The sequence below is a fragment of the Lagopus leucura genome, unplaced genomic scaffold (genome assembly GCF_019238085.1).
Source record: "Lagopus leucura isolate 7727_CA_CO unplaced genomic scaffold, USGS_WTPT01 Super-Scaffold_100002, whole genome shotgun sequence".
Classification (NCBI taxonomy): domain Eukaryota; kingdom Metazoa; phylum Chordata; class Aves; order Galliformes; family Phasianidae; genus Lagopus; species Lagopus leucura.
In genome coordinates this window covers 72,293,796-72,314,498 of record NW_024962263.1, presented here as the reverse complement: position 1 = coordinate 72,314,498, position 20,703 = coordinate 72,293,796, and the positions used below count along the sequence as shown (strand labels likewise).

Here is a 20,703-nt window from a genome sequence, read left to right as displayed (position 1 = left end):
AGCCATTTCCAGTGCATTTTGAGGAATGCAACGTGTTACAACTGACAAGCTCTGCAAGTTCAGCCCTTATCCTTCCTAAGTCCTGAGGATATTTAATAGACAGCATAGTTCAGACAAGTCTAGAAAATGGTGGTAGTCAATTAATATCTTTTTCTGTCATAGTGATTAAGATTTTGAAGCTGACAACTGTAAAGAAACAACTACGTGGACAGAATGTCTTCTTAATAGTGAGAATGGTTTCATTTACGTGTTGTTGTTCACTCAGAACTCAGTGACATCTCCATTTCTGTCTGCTGTTACTAGAGCAGATCAAATTATTCATAGCATATAATGGAATGAATTTTGCATGTGGGTGTTTGCGCAAAATTAACCAAAGGCCTTGTTTTGCAGAAGTTGAAGGAACAGGCGAGGATTGTGTTCCGTTAGGAGTTCTTCCCTCCTTGCTTGTGTTTTTTTCCGTGTTGTTAAAAACTGTGTGAACAGTGATGTGCTGAGCTGTGCTATGCAGGGTTACTTCTGCTCTCTAACTGCTTTGGTGAAGCCTTAATAAGGGACAGAGGCTCTGTCCTGTGAATAGTAAGGTAGCTGGGCAGACTGTGTGCCATTTTTTTTTGTAAGCTCAGTTTCAGTCTGAATAGGTGCTAGAGAGCTAAAAGCTCCAGTTGGCAGACTTTGCATAGACAAGTCAGCACAAGTATTTGCAAGGTCTGTGGTTTCTGTGAACTTTTTTTTTTTTTTTTTTTTTTGCAAATTAAAGAAAACAATCATTCTTGGGAACTCTGCAGTGCTTTTTGTTTGTATCAAAAAAAACTAAACGCATGAAGTCTTAAAGGTTGTCAAAGGTTTATTTCTAGCAATGAGCAGCAGGAAGGGAAGAAAACTGTTTCATTTTTCACGTGAGAGTGTTTTCCTAGATGCAGTAAACATACTGTATCTTATGATTTTTGTACATGCTGTATTGTATGTTACAGTGTATGTGCATGTGGATACGATGGTGCTTCACCATCTTTTCTAGTGAACAGCTTGCACTCAGTTCAGTTACATAATTACAGTGGGTGCAGCTGGAATGTTTTGCAGCTAATTCTTATTTATTGTTCTTACCTTTGTGAAGGCAGAGTTGAAGGTAAGTGGGTATGTACTCTTTAATTCTGGTATTCCCTGGTCGGCTCAGGCTCATATTCCATTAGGAACACGGTTAATCCAGAAATTACAGTTAGGTCTGTCAGTTCTCTGGTTTTGTATATGCCAGATGTATGGAATTTCTTCCTTGATTTGTGCCTCAGTTGTAATATCTTAGCCCATCTGTTGTGTAAGGGCTTAAAAACAATTTTTGCAATTGGTTCTATTGTATGAAGCCAACAGGCTTATTGCTTTCTGGATTTGGAGACCATTATTGTCAAGATGTATCCTAGGCTGCTACTATTACTATTATTATTATTACTTCATTTTTTAGAACCATGACTCATATTTTTGTCTTCTGTTTTGAGCTGCTGGTCACATGAGATGTAGGCCTTATAATAAAGAAATGGCAGTGGAGCTGTGTTTTCCATCTCTTTAAAATCCTCGTGATTATCCTTGTCCCCTTCCCTCCCCCAGCAGAAAGTACTCCTACACTACTTAAGGCTCTTTTGGAAAAAAAATCAGTCGTAAATCTGAGTCATGCTGTCATCTGGAACTAGAAGTTTAGATGTTCTGAGGGTTCCTGGTAGGGATTCTTGGGGTAATGGCAAATAATGCTTTCATTCTTGCAGGCGCATGTTAGATTTATGATGGCTGCTGTATTAGTTTTTGAATAATGATTTCATTTCTTCTGTTGGTACTTCTTCAAGACAGAATGAAGCCAAGTCTTCAAAAGACGACGAGATACCTGGCAGTACTATGTCTTAAGAATATATGACTCGAAGCTCTGCTTTTACCATCTTATGTCTGAAATCTTCTGCTTGACTGTTGATGCTTTTTGGATTTATTCTTTTTACATTCGTAATATACTGGTTGTACGTGTAGGCAGACAGTTGCCTGCTACCATTTGTTCCTACTGTTACAAGGAATTTGGAAGGGAAATCAATCTAAACCTGCATGGAGCAAAAGCTAAGCCAGGTATTTTACTGCTGCAACAATATAAAGAAACTACAGTAGATAAAAGTGTGAAGCATGTGGAGAGCATGAATCAAATCTGAAATGCTTTTTCCCCCTACTGTATACACACTGTGCAGCCCACACTTCAAAATTTTCTCTAGTCTAGCACTTCTTAAATGAGAAATACTTTTAGTTTCTGAAGTGGGATTTCAGAGGGGAAGAACAGTTACTGCAGTTGAACGTGTGTGAATGCTCTGAACGGCCCTTTGGTAAAATAATCGAGCTTTATTATTTTTAAACATAGCTGTTTAAAATACAGAGGCTCTGGCTTTTCAAGGCTTGTAAGTAATACAGTAGTGGTATGTTTTCAAGTAAAAGGGCACGTTGTTAGATGTTCATTTATGATAGGGTGTAATCAGTTAACAGTAGGTGCTGAAGTCCATGTTAAAGCCTTACCAATGAGATAATTTAGTTAAGAGACCCTACTGCCTGCCTGTCTTTTTTTTTATGCCTAGTTTGTCACCTTCTGCCTTTTCCTCTCCTTTATGCTATTTGAGACTTAGCTCTAATGTTAAGCTTTGAACAATTTCATTGTTTTTATGATTTTTTTTTTTTTTCTCCAGCTCTCATCGTGGCTAATCCACAGTGCTGTGCCAGATAACCACCCTGAGGGAGGGCGGCACGTAGGGCTCACAGGCAGCGATGTCAGTCAAGGGACTTACTTCATACCTGGCTGAGCAGAAGTATGGGGTTTGACGTGAATAGAACTACTTATGTGCTTAAAATCAGGAATCTTGTTGAAGCTGAGCCAGCGTCTCAGTTAGATTTCCAATTTCCACTGCTGGCTGCCAAGTATATTGGAGCTGTCTATAAATAGTTTGTGGAATTTTTGAGTGAGGGAAGAAAAAAACCACCCAGGTTCTCTTCTGTCCCCCCCTCCCCTTCTTCTAACTACAGCTGAGAAGCTTAAACTGTTTTTTGCTGAAACCTTCGCACAAATGTCCTCACAAATTAATAACTAAAACACCCTGAGTTAAAAATGTTTTAATGACAGCCTACTCAAATATTTTATAGTGGAATTTACAAGTATTTTTGTACACAGTGTTACATAAAAGGCACAAAATGGTATTTTTTCCACCTGTAGCATTAAATCAGAGTTGCTATAGCTACTGCTTGGGTTCTTCTTAGGGCCTATTCCAAAGGAGCCTTGAGTTATCTTGGTAGTTGTGCGAAGCTCTTTCCAAAGTGTTTCCTGCTCTGCCTCTTGTACAAGTCCCTCCTGCTGGCACAGCCAGAGCATAGGGCTGTGCTGCACCGAAACAGCATTCTGCTGAACTGCTGGTTGTTTGCATAGTTGATTGACAGCAATGGGAAGCTGCTGCTTCCAGAAGGACAGAGAAAGGATGGAAGGTGGCAGAGAAGCCAAGCTATGCTTATACAGCAGGAATTACAGTGAGCTCGCTCTGTAGCCTGCAGCATCTTCCAGATGTTCACTCACTGCAGCCTAGTGGAGCTCATGGTGGTACTGAGGTGCTCCAGCATCATCTGGCTGGCAAAGACTGGCGTGAAGAGCAATAGTGGTAAAGGGCTCTGGGCCTCTACACTCATTATGGTTTATATGGATTTTTCTAAGTGCTTTATTTTGTGTCTCATGACAATATTCGCAGTTGGGATTGTGTATGCTGTGTCTAAGAGTCCAAAAAAAAAAAAGAGCTTGTGTTCCTCATACTGAATGACTGTGGGGAATCAGAAGGGCATGCCTGGCATTGAGATGGAGCCTCACTGATAGATCTGAAGCTGCCAGAGCTGATCACACTTCTTGCGGTAAATAGTAGGATAAGGGAGTGTGATAACAGGTCCTGCAGCCTTGCAGGAGCAGCTTTGTAAAGCAAAATAAGTTACACTGAAGATTTAATGCTTATGTCATATACGTTTCTGAAGGGCTTTCTTTGGACTGGCTCAAATGTGGCCCGTGGGACTGCATACACGTAAGTAGTAGGAATGTCTTGTGAATTAGTGTCTTCTAGAAGAAAGTCAGATAGTGGTTGCTGTAAAAAGTTAAATGTATATATATATGTAGGTATATATAAGTTGCCTGTAATTCCACTGCAGAATAGATTCTCTAGTTTTTGTGTTAGTTTCCTAAATAAACTACATCAGTTGGCCTAAAATAAAAATGGTACATCATAAAGTAACAGCCTTATTATAAACAAATGCCTTGCATTACTGTCCTTACAGTGACATTTTATGTGCTTATTTTGTGCTTTTGTCATAACCACATTTAAATATGCCACTGTTTCAGTATAGTTTAATCTGTTAGTCATTTTTATTATTTCCTTAATTAAGAAATTAATTATGCCATTGTGGATTATACACAACTTTCTCATTTCACAAGACAATTTACATTCACCGTTTGAAATTTAAAATATATATTCACTGTATCTTCTTTGTAGCAGATGTTCTGTTATAGGGATTTGAAATAAATCGTGTCACTCTGCTCAATTTGCTTTTAGTAGATTTCAGCTGATGTCTGCACAGCAATAAGGCTTTGTCTCAGTGCTTCTGTCATGCTGCTTGCGTAATTTCATATTATAACAAATGGTTATTTAATTCTTCTCTTACCTGGAAGGGTAATTAACACCTTACTGCACAGCTTAATGATATTCTACAAAATGACCAGCTGAAATTTCTGTCGTCCAGTAGGAAATACGGCAACACTGCAGGTAACTAATTAATAGCAAACTGCTGATCAATAACTCTTCCGAAAGTTCTTCAACTAAATGGGGGTTATTAATCATTTAACACCTAGAAGTGGGTCGGTATTTCTCATGATGCTTTTTTAGTTGCCTTTTGTCATAAAATGTATAAGCTTACGCTAAACTGCCCTTTTTTAGAGAAGCTGTGGTTGGATATCTGACGAAAGTTTTTGGTCAGAGATGCAAAGTACTACACAAAGAGCTGTAATAGGGCTATTGGCAGGAAGTGACTGTGGATCACTAATCTTGCCTTGATTAGTTAATTGAAATAGCTTACTGGTGCCCCAACATATTGATTCCATGTCTAGTGGATGATGTGGCTTCAGAAGGCAGGAAGTGGTGTCACCTGTAAGGGTGATGACTGGTTTCTGTAGGAATCTGGGAATGCTGTTGCTTTGCTGTGCTGCTGGGTGCAGAGACACAGCAAATGTTGCCTGGCTCCAGTGGACTGTGTGCTCTCAGCTCAGCCACACCTCAATTTTAAGCATTCCCTGTAGCAATAACACTGTTCATTTCATGAACTGTTCTGGGAGGGTAAGTTTCAAATACTTTGGCTATTTGCTCAACTTTAATTTCTTTGTGATGTTGAAGTTTCACACACAGCTCTGATCCTGTCTTCTGAGGAAGGCAAATTCTGAATTTTTATAATAGAGTTCTGCAGTGGTAGGAGGAGATGTTTTGCGTAGGGGGGAAAAAAGAAGAGAAGATGCCAGAAATATTCTCAGAAACTTTTATAGATTATAAATGGTGAAATAGCAACTTGGAACTCTCTTGTGCCCTCACATCCATTTGAGATTATGGAAAATACTGTCTGTATCACATGATCAGAATTTGCTGTGTGCTGTGCAGCCGTATTGTGTTGCGAATATTGATCACAGAATGATTTGGATTGGAAGGGACTTTAAAGCTCATCCAGTTCCATCACTGTGCCATGAGCAGGGCTGCTGTCCCCCACCTCAGGCTGCCCAGGGCCCCATCTACTATGGCCTTGAACAGCTCCAGGGATGGGGCACCCACAGCTTTCTGGGCAGCCTCTGGCAGTGCATTACCACCCTCTGAGTAAAGAATTTCTGCCTAATATCTGGTCTAATCTCCCCTTGTATAATTTAAAACTTTTGCTCCTTGTCCTATCACTATCAGACCATGTAAATAGTCACTCTCCCTTCTGTTTATGAACTTCTAAGTACTGGAAAGCCACAGTGAGATCTCCCTGGAGCCTTCTTTTTACCAGGCTGAACAATCCCAATTCCCTCAGCCTTTCTTCAAAGGAGAGGTGCTCCAGCTCTCTGATCATCTTCATGGCCTGCTGTGGACCCACTCCAGCAGTTCCACGTCCTTCTTGAGCTGGGGACCCCAGATCTGGACACAGTGCTTCAGGTGGGTCCTCATAAGAGTAGAGCAGAGGGGGACAAACCCTTCCTTCTGCCTGCTGCCGCCCTGTTGATGCAGCCCAGGATACTCTTGGCCTTCTGGGCTTCAAGTGCACACTTGGGGACTGGAACCCCAAGTCCTTCTTTGGGAGGTCGTGCTCGACCAACCCGGTAGCCTTCTATGATGTTGTCACATGCTGGGTGGATGGGGGAAGAGCGGTAGATTTGGTGGGTTTGATTTTAGAAAGGCATTTGATACTGTCTCCCACGACATCCTTATAACAAAGCTGAGGAAGTGTGGGATAGATGAGTGGACAGTGAGGTGGGTTGAGAACTGGCTGACTAGCAGAGCGCGGAGGGTCATCGTTGGTGGTGCAGAGTTTGGCTGGAGACCTGTAACCAGTGGTGTCCCCCAGGGGTCTGTGCTGGGTCCGGTCTTGTTCAACATTTTCATCAACGACCTTGATGAGGGGATAGTGGCCACCCTCAGCAAGTTTGCTGATGATACAAAGTTGGGAGGATTGGCTGACACGCCTGAAGGCCGTGCTGCCATTCAGCGACACCTGGACAGTAAGAAACCATATGAGGTGCAACAGAAGCAAGTGTAGAGTCTTAGACCTAGGAATAATTGCATGCACCAATACAGGCTGGGGGATGAGCTGCTGGAGAGGAGCTCTGCAGAGAGGGACCTGGGTGTCCTGGTAGACGACAGGTTGGCCATGAGCCAGCAGTGTGCCCTTGTGGCCAAGAGGGCCAATGGCATCCTGGGGTGCATTAAAAAGAGCGTGGCTAGCAGGTCGAGGGAGGTAATCCTCCCCCTCTACTCTGCCCTGGTGAGGCCTCATCTGGAGTACTGCGTCCAGTTCTGGGCTCCCCAGTGCAAAAAAGACAGGGATCTCTTGGAAAGAGTCCAGCGGAGGGCCACGAAGATGGTGAAGGGCCTGGAGCATCTCTCCTATGAGGAAAGGCTGAGTGAACTGAGTCTGTTCAGCCTTGAGAAAAGACGACTGAGAGGGGACCTGAACCAAGTTTATAAATATCTGAAGTGTGGGGGCCATAGTGTTGAGGCCAGTCTGTTTTCAGTGGTGAGTGGAGACAGGACAAGGGGAAACGGACACAAGCTGCAGCACAGGAAGTTTCGCACAAATGTGCGCAAGAACTTCTTTACAGTGAGGTGATGGAGCACTGGAACAGGCTGCCCAGGGAGGTGGTGGAGTCTCCTTCTCTGGAGATGTTCAAGTCTCGCCTGGATGCCTACCTGTGCGACCTGCTGTAGGGAACCTGCTTTGGCAGGGGGATTGGTCTCAATGATCTTTAGAGGTCCCTTCCAACCCCTACAATTCTGTGATTCTCTGCAGGGCTGCTTTCAGTGAATTCTCCCAGTCTGAGATTTCCCTGATGCAGGTAAATCCCTGCATCAGAAGCGTTAATTCTAAATGTAGAGCAGTTTAACAAATACAAGTGCAAAGTGTTCAAAAGATGAGAAGTTGTAGGTGAGTGGAAAGACTCAGGCGAATCTTGTACAATTTCCTTCTCACATACATTGCATGTGAGGTGGATGTCAAGTAATTCAATGTAGTATTTTTGGTTGCATGCTGAACACATGTTTTATCTGGAGGAGGGAAGTAGTACTCGCTTCTCAGTTGGTCTCCCCCATGCTGTGCTGTGAGAAATTACGCCTTCCCTTTAAATTCAGCACAGGTATGCCCTCGGCTGTGTGACAGGCAGGCAGGCAGGCTTTGCCCTTCTCCCAGAGATTTTGCAAAGCTGCAGTTCAGCCTCACTGCTGTCTGGTGTAGCTCACTATGCAGAACCGTCCTTGGGTATCTGCGGGAGGTGAGGGTGGGATGGCTGCTGCCTGTCATTAGCATAAAATGTGCTGGCACATAAGGTCACTTACAAGAAGTTTGCTGTAATTCTGTGGAGACATGCATGTTTCCAGTTCCCGTAACTCTGGAAGGATATTGCTATCTTTGGACTACTGTACTATTGGGCCTTTGTTAAAGGACTTTTTAGTGGTGAGATATGTAGGGTACCAACAGTTTATTTATGGAAGCGTGTTGTAAGGTTTGTGTTCTGTTGTTATTGTTCATATTTGGTTAGTTAGAACTACAAATTGGTGCAGATTAGTACAGCTGACAAGTCTGTAAATAAGTCGAGCTTGTTCTTTCTGATACAGAATAGGATGGGAATCTTGGAAGTAGGATGAAGAAAGGAAGTTTGACCGCGAAGTGTGTTGTCTGATTTAAAGCAAGCTGAGTACGTACCGTAGTGAACACATTTGGAAGTACGTGATGTGAAGAAGTGGATTTGATAAAGTCTCCCTGATAAATGTAATTCAAGAGAAATATCAGGCCCAGCCTACTTACATGGAATCTGTTAAGCACTGCATGATGCCTTAATACAAAGGTAGTTTAGGAAGAGATCTCTCCCCTCAGTCATTTGGTTACTGCAGCTCCTCAGCTTACACAATTCCAGTTATAGGTGGCTGTAATTGGGCTGTAAAAGCTAATGTCGGAGGCTTAATCCTGACACAGGAGAATTTAGTGTCAGTGCAGATATGATGGTGTGATTCTTCTGTTGCTAAATCAATGAGTTATTTGTCCACAGAAATAAGTTTGGTGTGTTGTTTCCTACTGTGAATGTTTTTCCCCCCATTTTTCATTTCAACAGTGAAGTTAATTTTTTTGTAAAACACTGTTTGACTTTAATTCAGTCCCAAGATAAATATTCCTCTTACAAACGAGGAATTAAATAAACAAAATTAAATTTCACTATCACAGTGGACAAGTCCACACGTAGCAGATTTTTAGGGTGCACTTTTACAGTACTCATCAGTTAACCATGCATTCATTTTGGTACTTTTAGTCAAACTGAAATTGAAACAAGGTTTTAATTAGAGTGATTACTTGATATACCAAGTGATCATGCCATCGAGCAGGAGGCTCGCAGGGGGCAGACCTGAAAGGAAAGCCACAGCTCTATGGCTGGGCTCTGTGTTAGTCCAAGCATTGCAAGGCAGTGTGGCTGTCAAGTATATAGGACCCTATAGCTATGTTTTTCAATCATAGCACGCTTTTCAGGCATTAAATCTTTGGTTTGTTGTTTTTCTTCAAATTTTTTGCAATTTGTTGGTGTTGGATGTAGGCATACTGCTATGATGTTTTTCTTATTTCCTGCCCCATCTTCCAGCATCTATTTATTTTCCTGTTTGTGCTGAAATTCAAATGATATTAATGAGTCAGATATCTTCCAGGACTGGTTCTTATCTTCTGTGTGGTTTGATTTCCTCTCCAGATTCCATGCAGAAGAAAAGGGTCATGTTTGTTTTTTTTTCTTTTGATGCTTGCTGAACAGTAATGGAAACCAAACATTGGATATGAGCACAGTGAGGCAGTGAGTGATGCATTTCTGCAGTGGCAGCAGTGACTGTGGGTCACCTCTGTTAGTGCAGTGTTTTTGTGAGCACAGTGTGCAGATTCTTGTTCATTGCTGATGAAAATGCACAGTTAATGGTGGTGACTGTGGTTAAAAAAAAAAAGTGATTTGTAGCTGAGAACTTTCTCTCTCAAATAGTATTATTGTGCTCTTTGTATCTGTTGTAGTTTCCATGGAAATAAATGAGGCACTACTTCTGCAGTGACCTGTGGAAACTAGGATTTTCTGGAGGAGTCCATCCCAATTAGTAGTTGGTCCATACTTAGACTGTAGCCATACTTGGAACATGTAAGGAACTTTTAAAGTTATTTGAGACAGAAAAGTGTCTCAAATGAAGACGTTTCCAGATTGCAGATATACTCTATAAACAGTCAAACTGCTGTAATAATGAGTTGGCTAGCTTTTCATTACAGTCAAGTGATCTTTTAGGTCTGCTGTCAGCAGTGGTAACAACAAACGTGCACCACATTAGAAAACTCTTAGATGTATTTTCTGTGCTTTCATTAAACTTGTTAACGGTGGTTTAAGAAGTCTCATATCCTATTTTACAAAGATTGTATTTTGGTTTAAAAATGAGCAAACAAACAAAAAACCGTGTAGGGAATGCTTGTTTTTTATCTTGAGCCCCATTCATTTGATTTTTCTTACTTAAACGTGGTTGCTACCCTTATCTTAAGCTACAGGAGTAAATTTGTCTTGCCTTTATTGTCTTAAGCTTCAGTGACATTAAATAGCTCTTGTCCATTTGTCTTATGTATGTAATAAGGAGATGATACCATCCTGTTTATACTAATGATTTTTTAAAAGAATCACCAGGGGAAAAAAAAAAAAGTCAGGTTTTGAAAATGCGAGTTGATTTCTCCCAGGCAGAGTAGCTCAGTATGTGAGCTGTGCTGTGCTTCCTTCTGGCCCCAAGTGCACGCTATGTCTGCAGCCAGGCACAGCCAGCCTTTGCATTACTTGTGCTGGAGGTGCCTGTTGAAGTTTCAAAGTTCACTTTCAAAAGGAGCAAACTGCTGAAAACGTCAAGGAACATGGAAGCTCATTGGTGACATAAGAAATTTTTTAATATACTCATATTCTGCTGTATTAAGTAGACAAAAAGGAATTTCAAAGATAATAACGCTACCATATTTTAATGAAAATTAGTGTTCTGTTATCTAGTGTATCAATGTTCTAGAGCACTCGGTTTATATGGAACTGTGTAACATGATTATCATGGAATCATAGAATCACTAAGCTTGGAAAAGACCTGCGAGATCATCCAGTCCAACTGTTCATTGCCCTGCTCTGGACGTACTCCAGGGCCTCAATGTCTGTCTCGTGGGGAGGGGCACAATACTGAACACTGTACTCAAGGTGTGGCCTCAGCAGTGCTGAGTACAGAATTCTTGAGCTCTTGTAAGGATCATTGTCTAGGAATTGTATAAAGGTGCCAGCAGTTAATAATGTTTATATAGCATCTGAACACAGTATTTCAGGGAGAGTTTCGAATGAAAAAGGAGGAAATCATAATTTGAGAACTTTTTAAGCTTCATCTATTTTTTTAATGAAGGGTTATGGGGAATGAAATAAAAAAGCTTCCTTTGGTGTTATAGTATTTGGATCTGCATTGTCTTTGTCATCACACGTTAGTGCTTCTGACTAAACGCAGAAGATAGCCTGAAAATAAATATAACATCACTGGTGCTGAATTAAACTGATTCTATGATTCTATGATTCTAAACTGTTTGATCACAAAACGTATTTGGAAGGAAAATATTAAAGTGTTCCATTTTGCAAACTGATGTTCTTATTCTAACAATTCTGAGTGAATGTGTACAGGATTTGGGTTTGAGTTTAGTATGCTTTTGGTTATTACTTATAGTTTATTTTTTCAGAATCTTTTGTATATTGCCTTGCATCTATCTCTGAATGAGCCCTCTTTGAAAGTATGCAATTGGTGAATAATTGCTACCATAATTTGCAAGACATAAAACTAAAGATCTTGAAGTAGTAACATTTTTCTTATGTTGATAGCAATAATAGAAAACAAAGCAATTGGAAATGTGCTCTCCTGGAATCTGTTATAAATAAAACTCCTTTGTATCAAATATGGTGTTATTTTGTAAATGTAGAGCTAAGTGTTAATGAAGATGCGAAATCAGTGAGGAGCATTCCTTGGCAAGTCAAGTTATGTGCAAAATAGAGGAAGTATTTGTAGAATACAATTTGTGGTTGGACTTAGTGATCTTTAAGGTCTTTTCCAACCTGGGTAATTCTATGATTCTAATAGCTTTTTTTAAAATTACAGATACACTTGATTTTTGCAAGCAGTTTAATGGATAATAGTTGCTCTCTTGATACAGCAGTACTTGAAGTCATTTTTGTGGTTTTCTGCCTTTTGAACTTACAGGGGAATCACAGTGGGAAATTTTTTTTTTAAACAACTTGGTATGTAAACATCTGTAATGAAATTAGCATGTAAAACATGGGGAAAAGAAAAACTTCCCTTTAAGAGCCCAAATTTAGATTGGGAAATAAAAAAGTAGATGTAATATTATCCTATGAATTCTGATAATAAGTCTTCTAATTGTTTTCATTCTTTGGGAAGTGAAAAATTGCCTTTTTGTATTTAGTGTCAACCTTGGGAGGAACTTGTGAAGCATTTTATCTGTAAGCACTGCAACTGAGAGGTGTTGAGAAGCTTGCGTCGATCTGTGTTCAGGTCAAATGAGTCAGCAGTCTTTTAAGCTTGATATAAGAGGAATTTGTTTTTTGTATGTGCTTTGGGATCTTGTTACCCCAAGGTCTTGCAGGTACGTTGCACTGGTGTAGACCAGTGATTTTGCCTGTTTAAAAACAGGTGGGATGTAGCACACTACAGCAGAACAAGACTTGGAGGAAGTGTGACTGAGGGCTTTAAAATTTCTCTCATTGATACATTTCAAATTTTAGATTGACCACCTGTGTTCAGAGCAGCTTATTTATGAAAGTAGCTCCCTCCTCCTGAAATGCCTGGGAGGTTTGGCTTTAAAAACATAGAGGTTAGAGAAAAGATGCAGTGAACATTGGGGTAGCTGGTTCTTGGATTTTATCTGGAACATCTTTCTGGGAAAGAGTGTAGGCCACATTCAGTGTGAAATGGATGCTTGTTTTGCTAGGGCTGTATTTCCATAACATTTACTTCTATCTAGGAGGAGATGGGGAAGGTGCATTGAAATAAACCTTTCTTGAAAACAACATAACAGTTGATGGAAAAATCATTCCAAATCTTCCATCTAAAATATCTGAAGTTTCTCAGAGTTTTGCTACTATCCTCACTTTCTTAACTTTCTATTGTATGTGATTGTTCTTAATGCATTAATGGTGGTTGTTTTTATTTTTGTTATATAATAACTTTTTCCTCTAGTTTTTCTCTAACTTCTATCATAAAACGAACCTGGGCCCTGTAACTCTTAATATTAATTAAAATACTTTGGTTTTGTTCTTTCTCTTCTGTAAAAAGGTATCTGAAGAATTTTTACAAATTTTATCTTGGAAATTAGCTTATTCATTATGTTTAATTTTAGGAAATGGTGCTCTTGCAGAACATTCTGAAAATGTGCATATTTCAGGAGTGTCAACGGGTAAGTCATTTTTTGTAATGTTTAAATTTCATGCATGACTTAAATAGTAAATATTGAAAGCCACCTGGTATCTTATGAAGAGATATTTGGCTATAAAAATTATTACTGCCTTTTGCAGCATGTAATAAGGAATGAAGCAACTGGAACATGGAAAAATTCTCATAAGATAAAATTGATACCTGCATGCTTATGAACAGATTATGCCTTTCTTAGTGGACTGCTTAATTATTTTTCCATACAAACATTGAACTAAGAGAGAAGTTGGTTTAAGTTGAATTGATATTTTCTTTCCACAGTAAAGTTTTTTTGTGAAATGAAATTTATTGAAATGTAATTTTGAACACTGCTACTATCAAGTAATATAAATCCAGGAGTTATGTGTTTCACCTGATTAGATTGAAGCTGTAACTGAGACTACTGTACACTTGACTGCACAGTTTATTTAATACAAGAAAAGAAAGAATTTTAGGACTCATGAAACTGAGAAACTGATGAGATGTTGGGAGAATATGGGGCAAAACAGCAGCAAATGTTGCTCAAAGATTGCTTCGTTCTCTTCCTGTCGCTCAGTCCTGGGCCTCCTCTGGGCAGCAGCTACAGCTGCCCCTGTTTGGTATTGGTGGTGTGACCGCATGTCCAGTAAGGCAGTAGGTGATACAGTGTATGTGCTTTGTTCTTCAGTGTCAGCAGAGCTGCTGGTCGCACTTTACGCTTTTGTGATACAGACACTCAAAATATGGGTAGAAGAATAGAAGCCTGATTATGTTCATAGGGAAGCTGCTGTTAAACCGTGGAAATCAGAGTGATTTTGACACTTTTCTCTTAAAGTCAAAATGCTAATTCCTTCTTGACCACAGCCTGCACACCGTGCTGCAGGTATTCCTGCAGTGTGGTTTCAAGCCTTACATTGGGGTTTGTGTACACAGTTCAATTTTTAGATAAATGTGCTGTCAGCAAATGGTCTCTGTTACACCATATAACCTTCTTTTCACCTTCCATTGTTTGCCACACAAAGACTGTCAAAAGGCTAATTACAGAAGATCTTTGCTATCCTTTCTGGTGCTGCGTCATCTGGAATGTTGTTTTTTCGACAATAATAATGCACCAAGTATTGTATGTAGTTTATGGCACACTTAAATAACAGCACAGGCACTTGCTGCTGTTGGAGCAATTGCTGCTGTACTGTATGAGATATCCTGAAAGCTGCATAGGTTTTAACAGTGCTTCCCCCTTTTATTTACTGCAGCAGGCATGTCACAAGTCACAGTACAAGCAGAAAAGCATCTGCTGGGCAAGAAGTGAACGGATTTTTGAGTGCTTTCAGTCCTCTGGCCAGCAGGCACAAACTGGCTGTGCCAAGAAAGGGACAACACAATCTCAATGCAAGATAACAGCTGGTAGAGGGGCCTTTACCTCCTCAGAAAAAAGATCCAGTGAGGGTTTTCATTTGAAGTAAAACATATTTTTTAAGAAATAGTTCTGACGGTGCTGTATTCTAAAAAATATATTTTTTTCCTCCAGCTAGAAAACTATATTATATGTTAAGACAGATACATTAAGATAGATACATTAAGAGTAACTTGAAAAAATGTAAGATAGCATAGAGGGTTCTGTTAATGAAAACATGAAGAAAGCACATTAATAGACACAGTGGCATTTCCCTGATGGTCGTGTGCATACACGTGTGATGTACATCTTACAACTTCAGTGCCTAGGCCAGGAATGAGAGAGGATGGACTCGCATGATTTTTTGGGTTTATTTGAAACAATTTGGGTTTCCCAAAGGTGTTTGAACTTGGAGAGTATATATTTCATCAGGCATACCTGGTCAGCTTTACATGTATCAAATCAATTTTAAGCAAAGGGTTTCTGTAAAATAGAACCAAAGACAGCTGGCCTTTAATCTTTTTTAAATCCAACTTTAACTTGATTTTGAAACCAAGCAGGAGATTTTTGTGGACAGTTGCTCCTGGGAAGGAATTTAAAATGAAATTATTGTCTTGATGGTAGATTTCCTGTCATGCTGCTGTTCTAAAACTACATGACCTACCTCACTAAATTATGTTTTAATAGCAGGGCCAACTGTGATCTTCAGAATTTATGCTTCTGCTGTATATTATATCTGCCAAGTTGCAGGTACACCTCTAATATATGGTCATGTTTCTTCTACCAACAGCAATAACTGAATGTTGTCTCTCGTGTATAAACTATTACTACTGAACAAGTGTTAATGCCTTTAAAATCTGAAAAGTTGAGAAATATTTTCAGGTCTGTCTTTCGAGTGTGTAGCACCATAATTGTCATAACTACAAAATCTTATTCCTTTTACCTCCATTTGAAAGATTTTCTGTATTGGAGAAAAAACTTCTTTGCAACAATAAATAAAAATATATATAGTGATTACTACTTCTCTGTTTGGTCTCTGGATTGCAGTGCAAAGGGCATTCTAAATTAAAGGTTTTTCAGCCTTACCTCGAGGCAAGGATTCCTATGCCTTCTTCCCCTGTAGTTCTCCAAATAAGACTTTCAATGGCTCCTGAGAGTTACAAATTCAATAATTATCCTCCCTATTCATGGTTTAGACTTTATCATAACATTATTCCCTTTTTACTCTAAGCTGTTTTAAACACCTTCAGATCATTTATCTGGCTGCATTCATGTCCTTACCATGTCCAATATAATGCATGCCTTATCATCTTGTGGTTCACATTGAAAGCTAATTCTTTTATCTTTTCAACTAATCTCCTGGCATTACTGTGAAGATAAATCCCTAATCTCCCTCTCCCTGCTTTTCTGAAGTGACTTTTTTTCTTTGACATGTTGTTCACTGTTCCTACAGGTACTTTACCTCTCTAGATCTTACTACAGAATTTTTGAATAACTTTCTTAATTATTTTCTTGTTAGAACTTGATATTGGAATTTTGCATCCTGAAATTTTCATCAACTCTCTCTCACTTACCAGCCACCAACCCATACATAACTTACAGTCACGTTCCATAATGTGGGGCAGTGAACAAATTTCAGGAAGAGGGAGTGAGGAAACCTTTCGTGAAGTGGATTGTTTTTAAAATCTACAAGAAAATCTACATGGAGCAGAAAACCACATGCACGGCTTATCTTCTTAGCAGCATTGTTTGCACTTTAGCATGTGAAACATTCAGTCCTAATAAAATTACTGCAATCTGCTGAACAAAGTAACGAACAGAATCGCAGATTGTCAATAAAATAAAGGCTCACAAAGGAAAGAATGTAAAACGGGATGTGTGTGAGCAGAACTGCAGCACAAATACAGTGGTGTAGGGGGAACGAAGAGGAATGCAGGCAGAGACGGCACCCACACAAAAGTCGTGTGCAGGAGAGAGTTGGTCTCACCTCTGAAGTCTGGTAGCCACCTGCATGAGGAAAGCTGAAAGCATCTTGGACTTGTGCTGCTTTTCATCTTCACTACAAGGCAACCTTCACAGTTTACTTTGGGTTTCTGTCTTTGTTACATCTTCATTTCTTTTTTCCTGATTCTGATTAACATTCTGTTTTTGTAAATATTTTAAGTGCTTCTTATGTATATGAATCCAAAGCTACTGTTTTCATGTAGTTTTCAAGTACCTAAGGTCACTGGCAATTGAAATTACAAGTGCAAAATCTCTGCAGTTTAGTGGGAAAATGTTTAACTTCATGTGCTGTCAGCTGAATTATGTTTTGGTTCCATGGATACCCGGGTGTTCCTCGTATTCTTCAGGTTTACAAATAGATGAATAAAATATGATAAATCATGTATTTGTCAAAAACTTCAGAAGAAATATCCTAGTTAAGCAAAGGAACAGAAATTATTATAAAGGCTTGATATTACGTTAATAAAGTAAGTGCCTTTTACAACTGTTTTATTTCAGAAGGTTGCACTTGATTTTTAAAGTCATTCTGAGAAATTACTCTCCCAAAATGACAGCACTCCTGAATTGTAGCTTCCACACAGTCTTAACTTTTATAAATTTTTTGAGCAAATGAGAGGTTTCTTTTGTCTCATTAGTTGTAAGAAAGAGATCTCAGTACATAAATGTGTATCAAGTATGCAGGTACACACATGCAGGGATCATGTAGCTAACCTTCAGTCATATTTTGTCCCCAGCTCTTTACTGTCAGCTTTGATGGAAACAGAGACTGAAATTGTAAGTGAAGGTATAGAAAACATAGGGAGAAAGTGAGACAGCTGGTACTGCAGCCCTTCCTTTCTTCCTCCTCCTTCCCCCCCCCCCCCCCCAGCTTTCCCAAATGAAAAACAAAAAGGGAGGAGGAGTCATGGACAAGAGAATCTTGACTACTAGTGCAATGCAAATTTTCAGAGTGTTCTGAAAATACCATGCTGATTATACAGGTGTTTTCCTTATGGAATTTCTTCTGAAGTTGCTCAACAAGTAAAAGTTGCCTGCTGGTACTACTGCAGGGACTGGTTTGAGAAATTACAGCTGTCAAAGAGCCAACACTGGAAGTTTGCTAAGTTAATTGCGTGTTAATTTACAGTTGCTAGCTGCATTTGGAGCTTTCTGTTCAACAGATACAGGCTATATATGTGCATATATATATATATATATATATATATAAAGTCTGCTTTGGAGGTGAACAGAGTGAACGTTTCCTAAATTGACTATTTTGATATGTTAGGATGAGGTTGCCTCTTGCAGTTTGTTGTCAGGCAAATTTAAAAGCTTCCTCAGAGGTTCTTAGACAAAATCAAGTATGTCAGTTTGTAAATATCCAAAATCAACGTTCAAATAGCATACATCACCTGAAGGTAATTATTTTAAGCTGATTACTATTTCAGTAGCAGCCAAGTAGCATTTGGAATTGCATACCACCATCTGTAAGCTTAATACAAAATGTTTTATACACACTTAACTTTTTTGTGCGTGTTTTACTCTCATACCTATCAAAAATGATTATTTATTTCAACTTGTAATTGTGGTATTTTTCTTGCTTGTCCTTTCATTTCTTGTCTAAAGATATGCAAGGTGCGTATCCGGACTGCTCATGCAAGACTAATGTTCCAAAATGCCGTGGTGTACGAGCACCACCTATAGGGTCTCCTGGAAATTAAAATGAAAAAGCTTCCACTGGATAGTGAGCTGTTCAAATACAGTTCTATTTGTCCGCATTTTGAGATTTTTTTTTTCTTTTCAGCATACTTGGATGGCAGGCAGCTGAATTAAAGCCACTGTAGAAAACTGCTCCTATAGTTATTAAATAAGTAAGAATACAAATAGTTTGGTTATTCTGATTGCGTATAATTTGTCTTATAAGCTTCCTAGTCCGTTATGAGAAAGGTAGGTTTGGAAGTCCTTCTTAAAAGTAATCTTTTGTAATTTATATTTTAAATTCATTTATAGATGAAGTATGCTGCAATAAGTGTTCTTTGCCTTCCAGGCTCTGGGAACCATTTGCGTGAAGATCATTTCCATGCTAGGGTTGGAAGGGGCTATTAAAACAATGGGCAGACATTGCCTTTCTGTGCAGGACAGGAATTTTCAACTACTCGATTATTGTGCTTTAATTACTTTTAGTCTTCTGATGTGCCAGTATAAGGTGTAAATGTATAGTTAAATTGAATGGAATCTCTGTGGCAGCTACAAGATAAATTTGGGAAACAGTATTTTACTGAATAAGGATGTCAAATTCAGTTTATATTAGTTTGTAGTAAGATGTGGTATGCAAACTGATGTTAGAATAAACTTCTGCAATTAAAACAGTGGAAATCATCTTCCAGCTGGTATATTATGCCCAGTGTCCACTATAAGCTACTGTAGACGTTTGGTTTTTATTAGTATCTCATCTGATTGTGTGATTTTTTTTTTTGGTGGTATGTACTGATGATCAATTATATTATTAAAAACCATTTGAAAAAAAATCAATCTAATTATTTTCTGTATGTTGTCAATATATGTATTTTTTAGCTTGTGGAGATATTCCAGAACAAATTCGATCTCCAAGTGGGACAATCACAAGTCCAGGGTGGCCCTCTGAGTATCCTGCTCGAATCAACTGTAGTTGGTACATCCATGCAAACCCAGGGGAGATCATTACCATAAGGTAACAGTGGTCCTGTTATTAACCACATGGACTGATGTACTGAGTAGACATTTTAACTGCCAATTGTATGCACTAATTTCCTTTATCCTTCTTGTAAATGTGGGACTTGTGATTTGTCTTTTTTTACCTTTCATTTTACCTGATTTACACTTACACAGCCATGTAGCATCTGTTGTCTGAACTTTCTGTGTTTCTGTGTACATGAAAAAAATATGTTTTCCTTTCAAACTACGACAATATACAAGTTCTGCTGAAAGTAATAAGAACTAATGGAAACAGCATCCATTTCCATTTAGCAGTGCAGAAGCAAGAGCTAACCTTCTGAAGAATAGTAAAGCTGAAACAAATACATGCATTTCAAAAACTACTTTTCTAAATTTACGTAAGTTAATGAGAGTATCACTCTGGCTTTTTAGACTTTTTTTGTTTTTGTCATAACTTTTTAATAAGAGATTTTAATAAGATTAGGAGATTATAAACAAAATGCTAATATATATTATGTGACATATTGTAATGGTGTCAGTATTAAATGGTATGTTGAAAAGCTGAAGTGGATCATTTCCATGCCCATTCCGTCCATCCCAAGTATACTTTCAGAATGGTAGAGACTAGAATAACTTTCTATGTGCTCATTTATTTGATCTCTTTTTAATTTCTCTGAAATATGAGAGTCTTGCATTCAAAAAGTATATTGGAAATTCTGTAATGCTTCATTACTGTGAAGTCTGATGCTGTGCCTAAAAGTGACAGGGAATAAATAGTAAAGCAATGAAGGTAGTTGCAGCTTTTTTGGAAATGCTGACTTCCCTCATAGTTTTAGGTACATTGTAACGTTTGGAAAGAAGAAGAAAGTTGTTCATTCCCATTACTGCCATGAGGGAAATGGGAGCTTCTTTTGTCAATAAGATACAAACTAGCACTGCTTCATAGGCAATCCATACTCCCAATTATGAAACTGCATTAACTGCAGACTTACTTCAGTTTCTAGTACAGACCAGCTGACCTAGGAAACAGCTCTTCATTATGAAGTATCTCCTTTAACATCAGTTATTCCTCCAGTTACTCCTTTTATAGTACTCCTTTTTAATTCAGAGCCTTTCTACTAAAAACTAAACTCGTGTAAACACAATGCAAAGTACATAGAACTGTTCATTTATTAGAATGCTTTCTAAAATTTTTCATATCATTTATTTTTAATAAAACTTTTTTCTCCTACACTGTTTTCTTCCGCGCATCTTCCTAGCATACATTTCACATTACATTTGTGGCTTACTGCTCTGTTGTCTGTGCTGACCTGCTTTGCCTGGACTATCTGCCCTTCGCACTTCATTACCATGGCAGCATGTCTTTATATAGCAGTAGTCAAAGCTCGGGTA

General features: G+C 38.9%; 1 protein-coding gene across 1 annotated transcript in view; it reads left to right on the top strand.

The window, feature by feature from the left end:
- LRP12 (LDL receptor related protein 12) overlaps positions 1-20,703 on the top strand; it is a 51,101-nt gene that overhangs the window by 16,570 nt on the left and 13,828 nt on the right. Inside the window, exons 2-3 of the mRNA XM_042869330.1 lie at positions 13,192-13,248; positions 19,192-19,327. Of these exons, the coding sequence (XP_042725264.1) occupies positions 13,192-13,248; positions 19,192-19,327 (193 nt within the window). The remainder of the gene's footprint in view (positions 1-13,191; positions 13,249-19,191; positions 19,328-20,703) is intronic.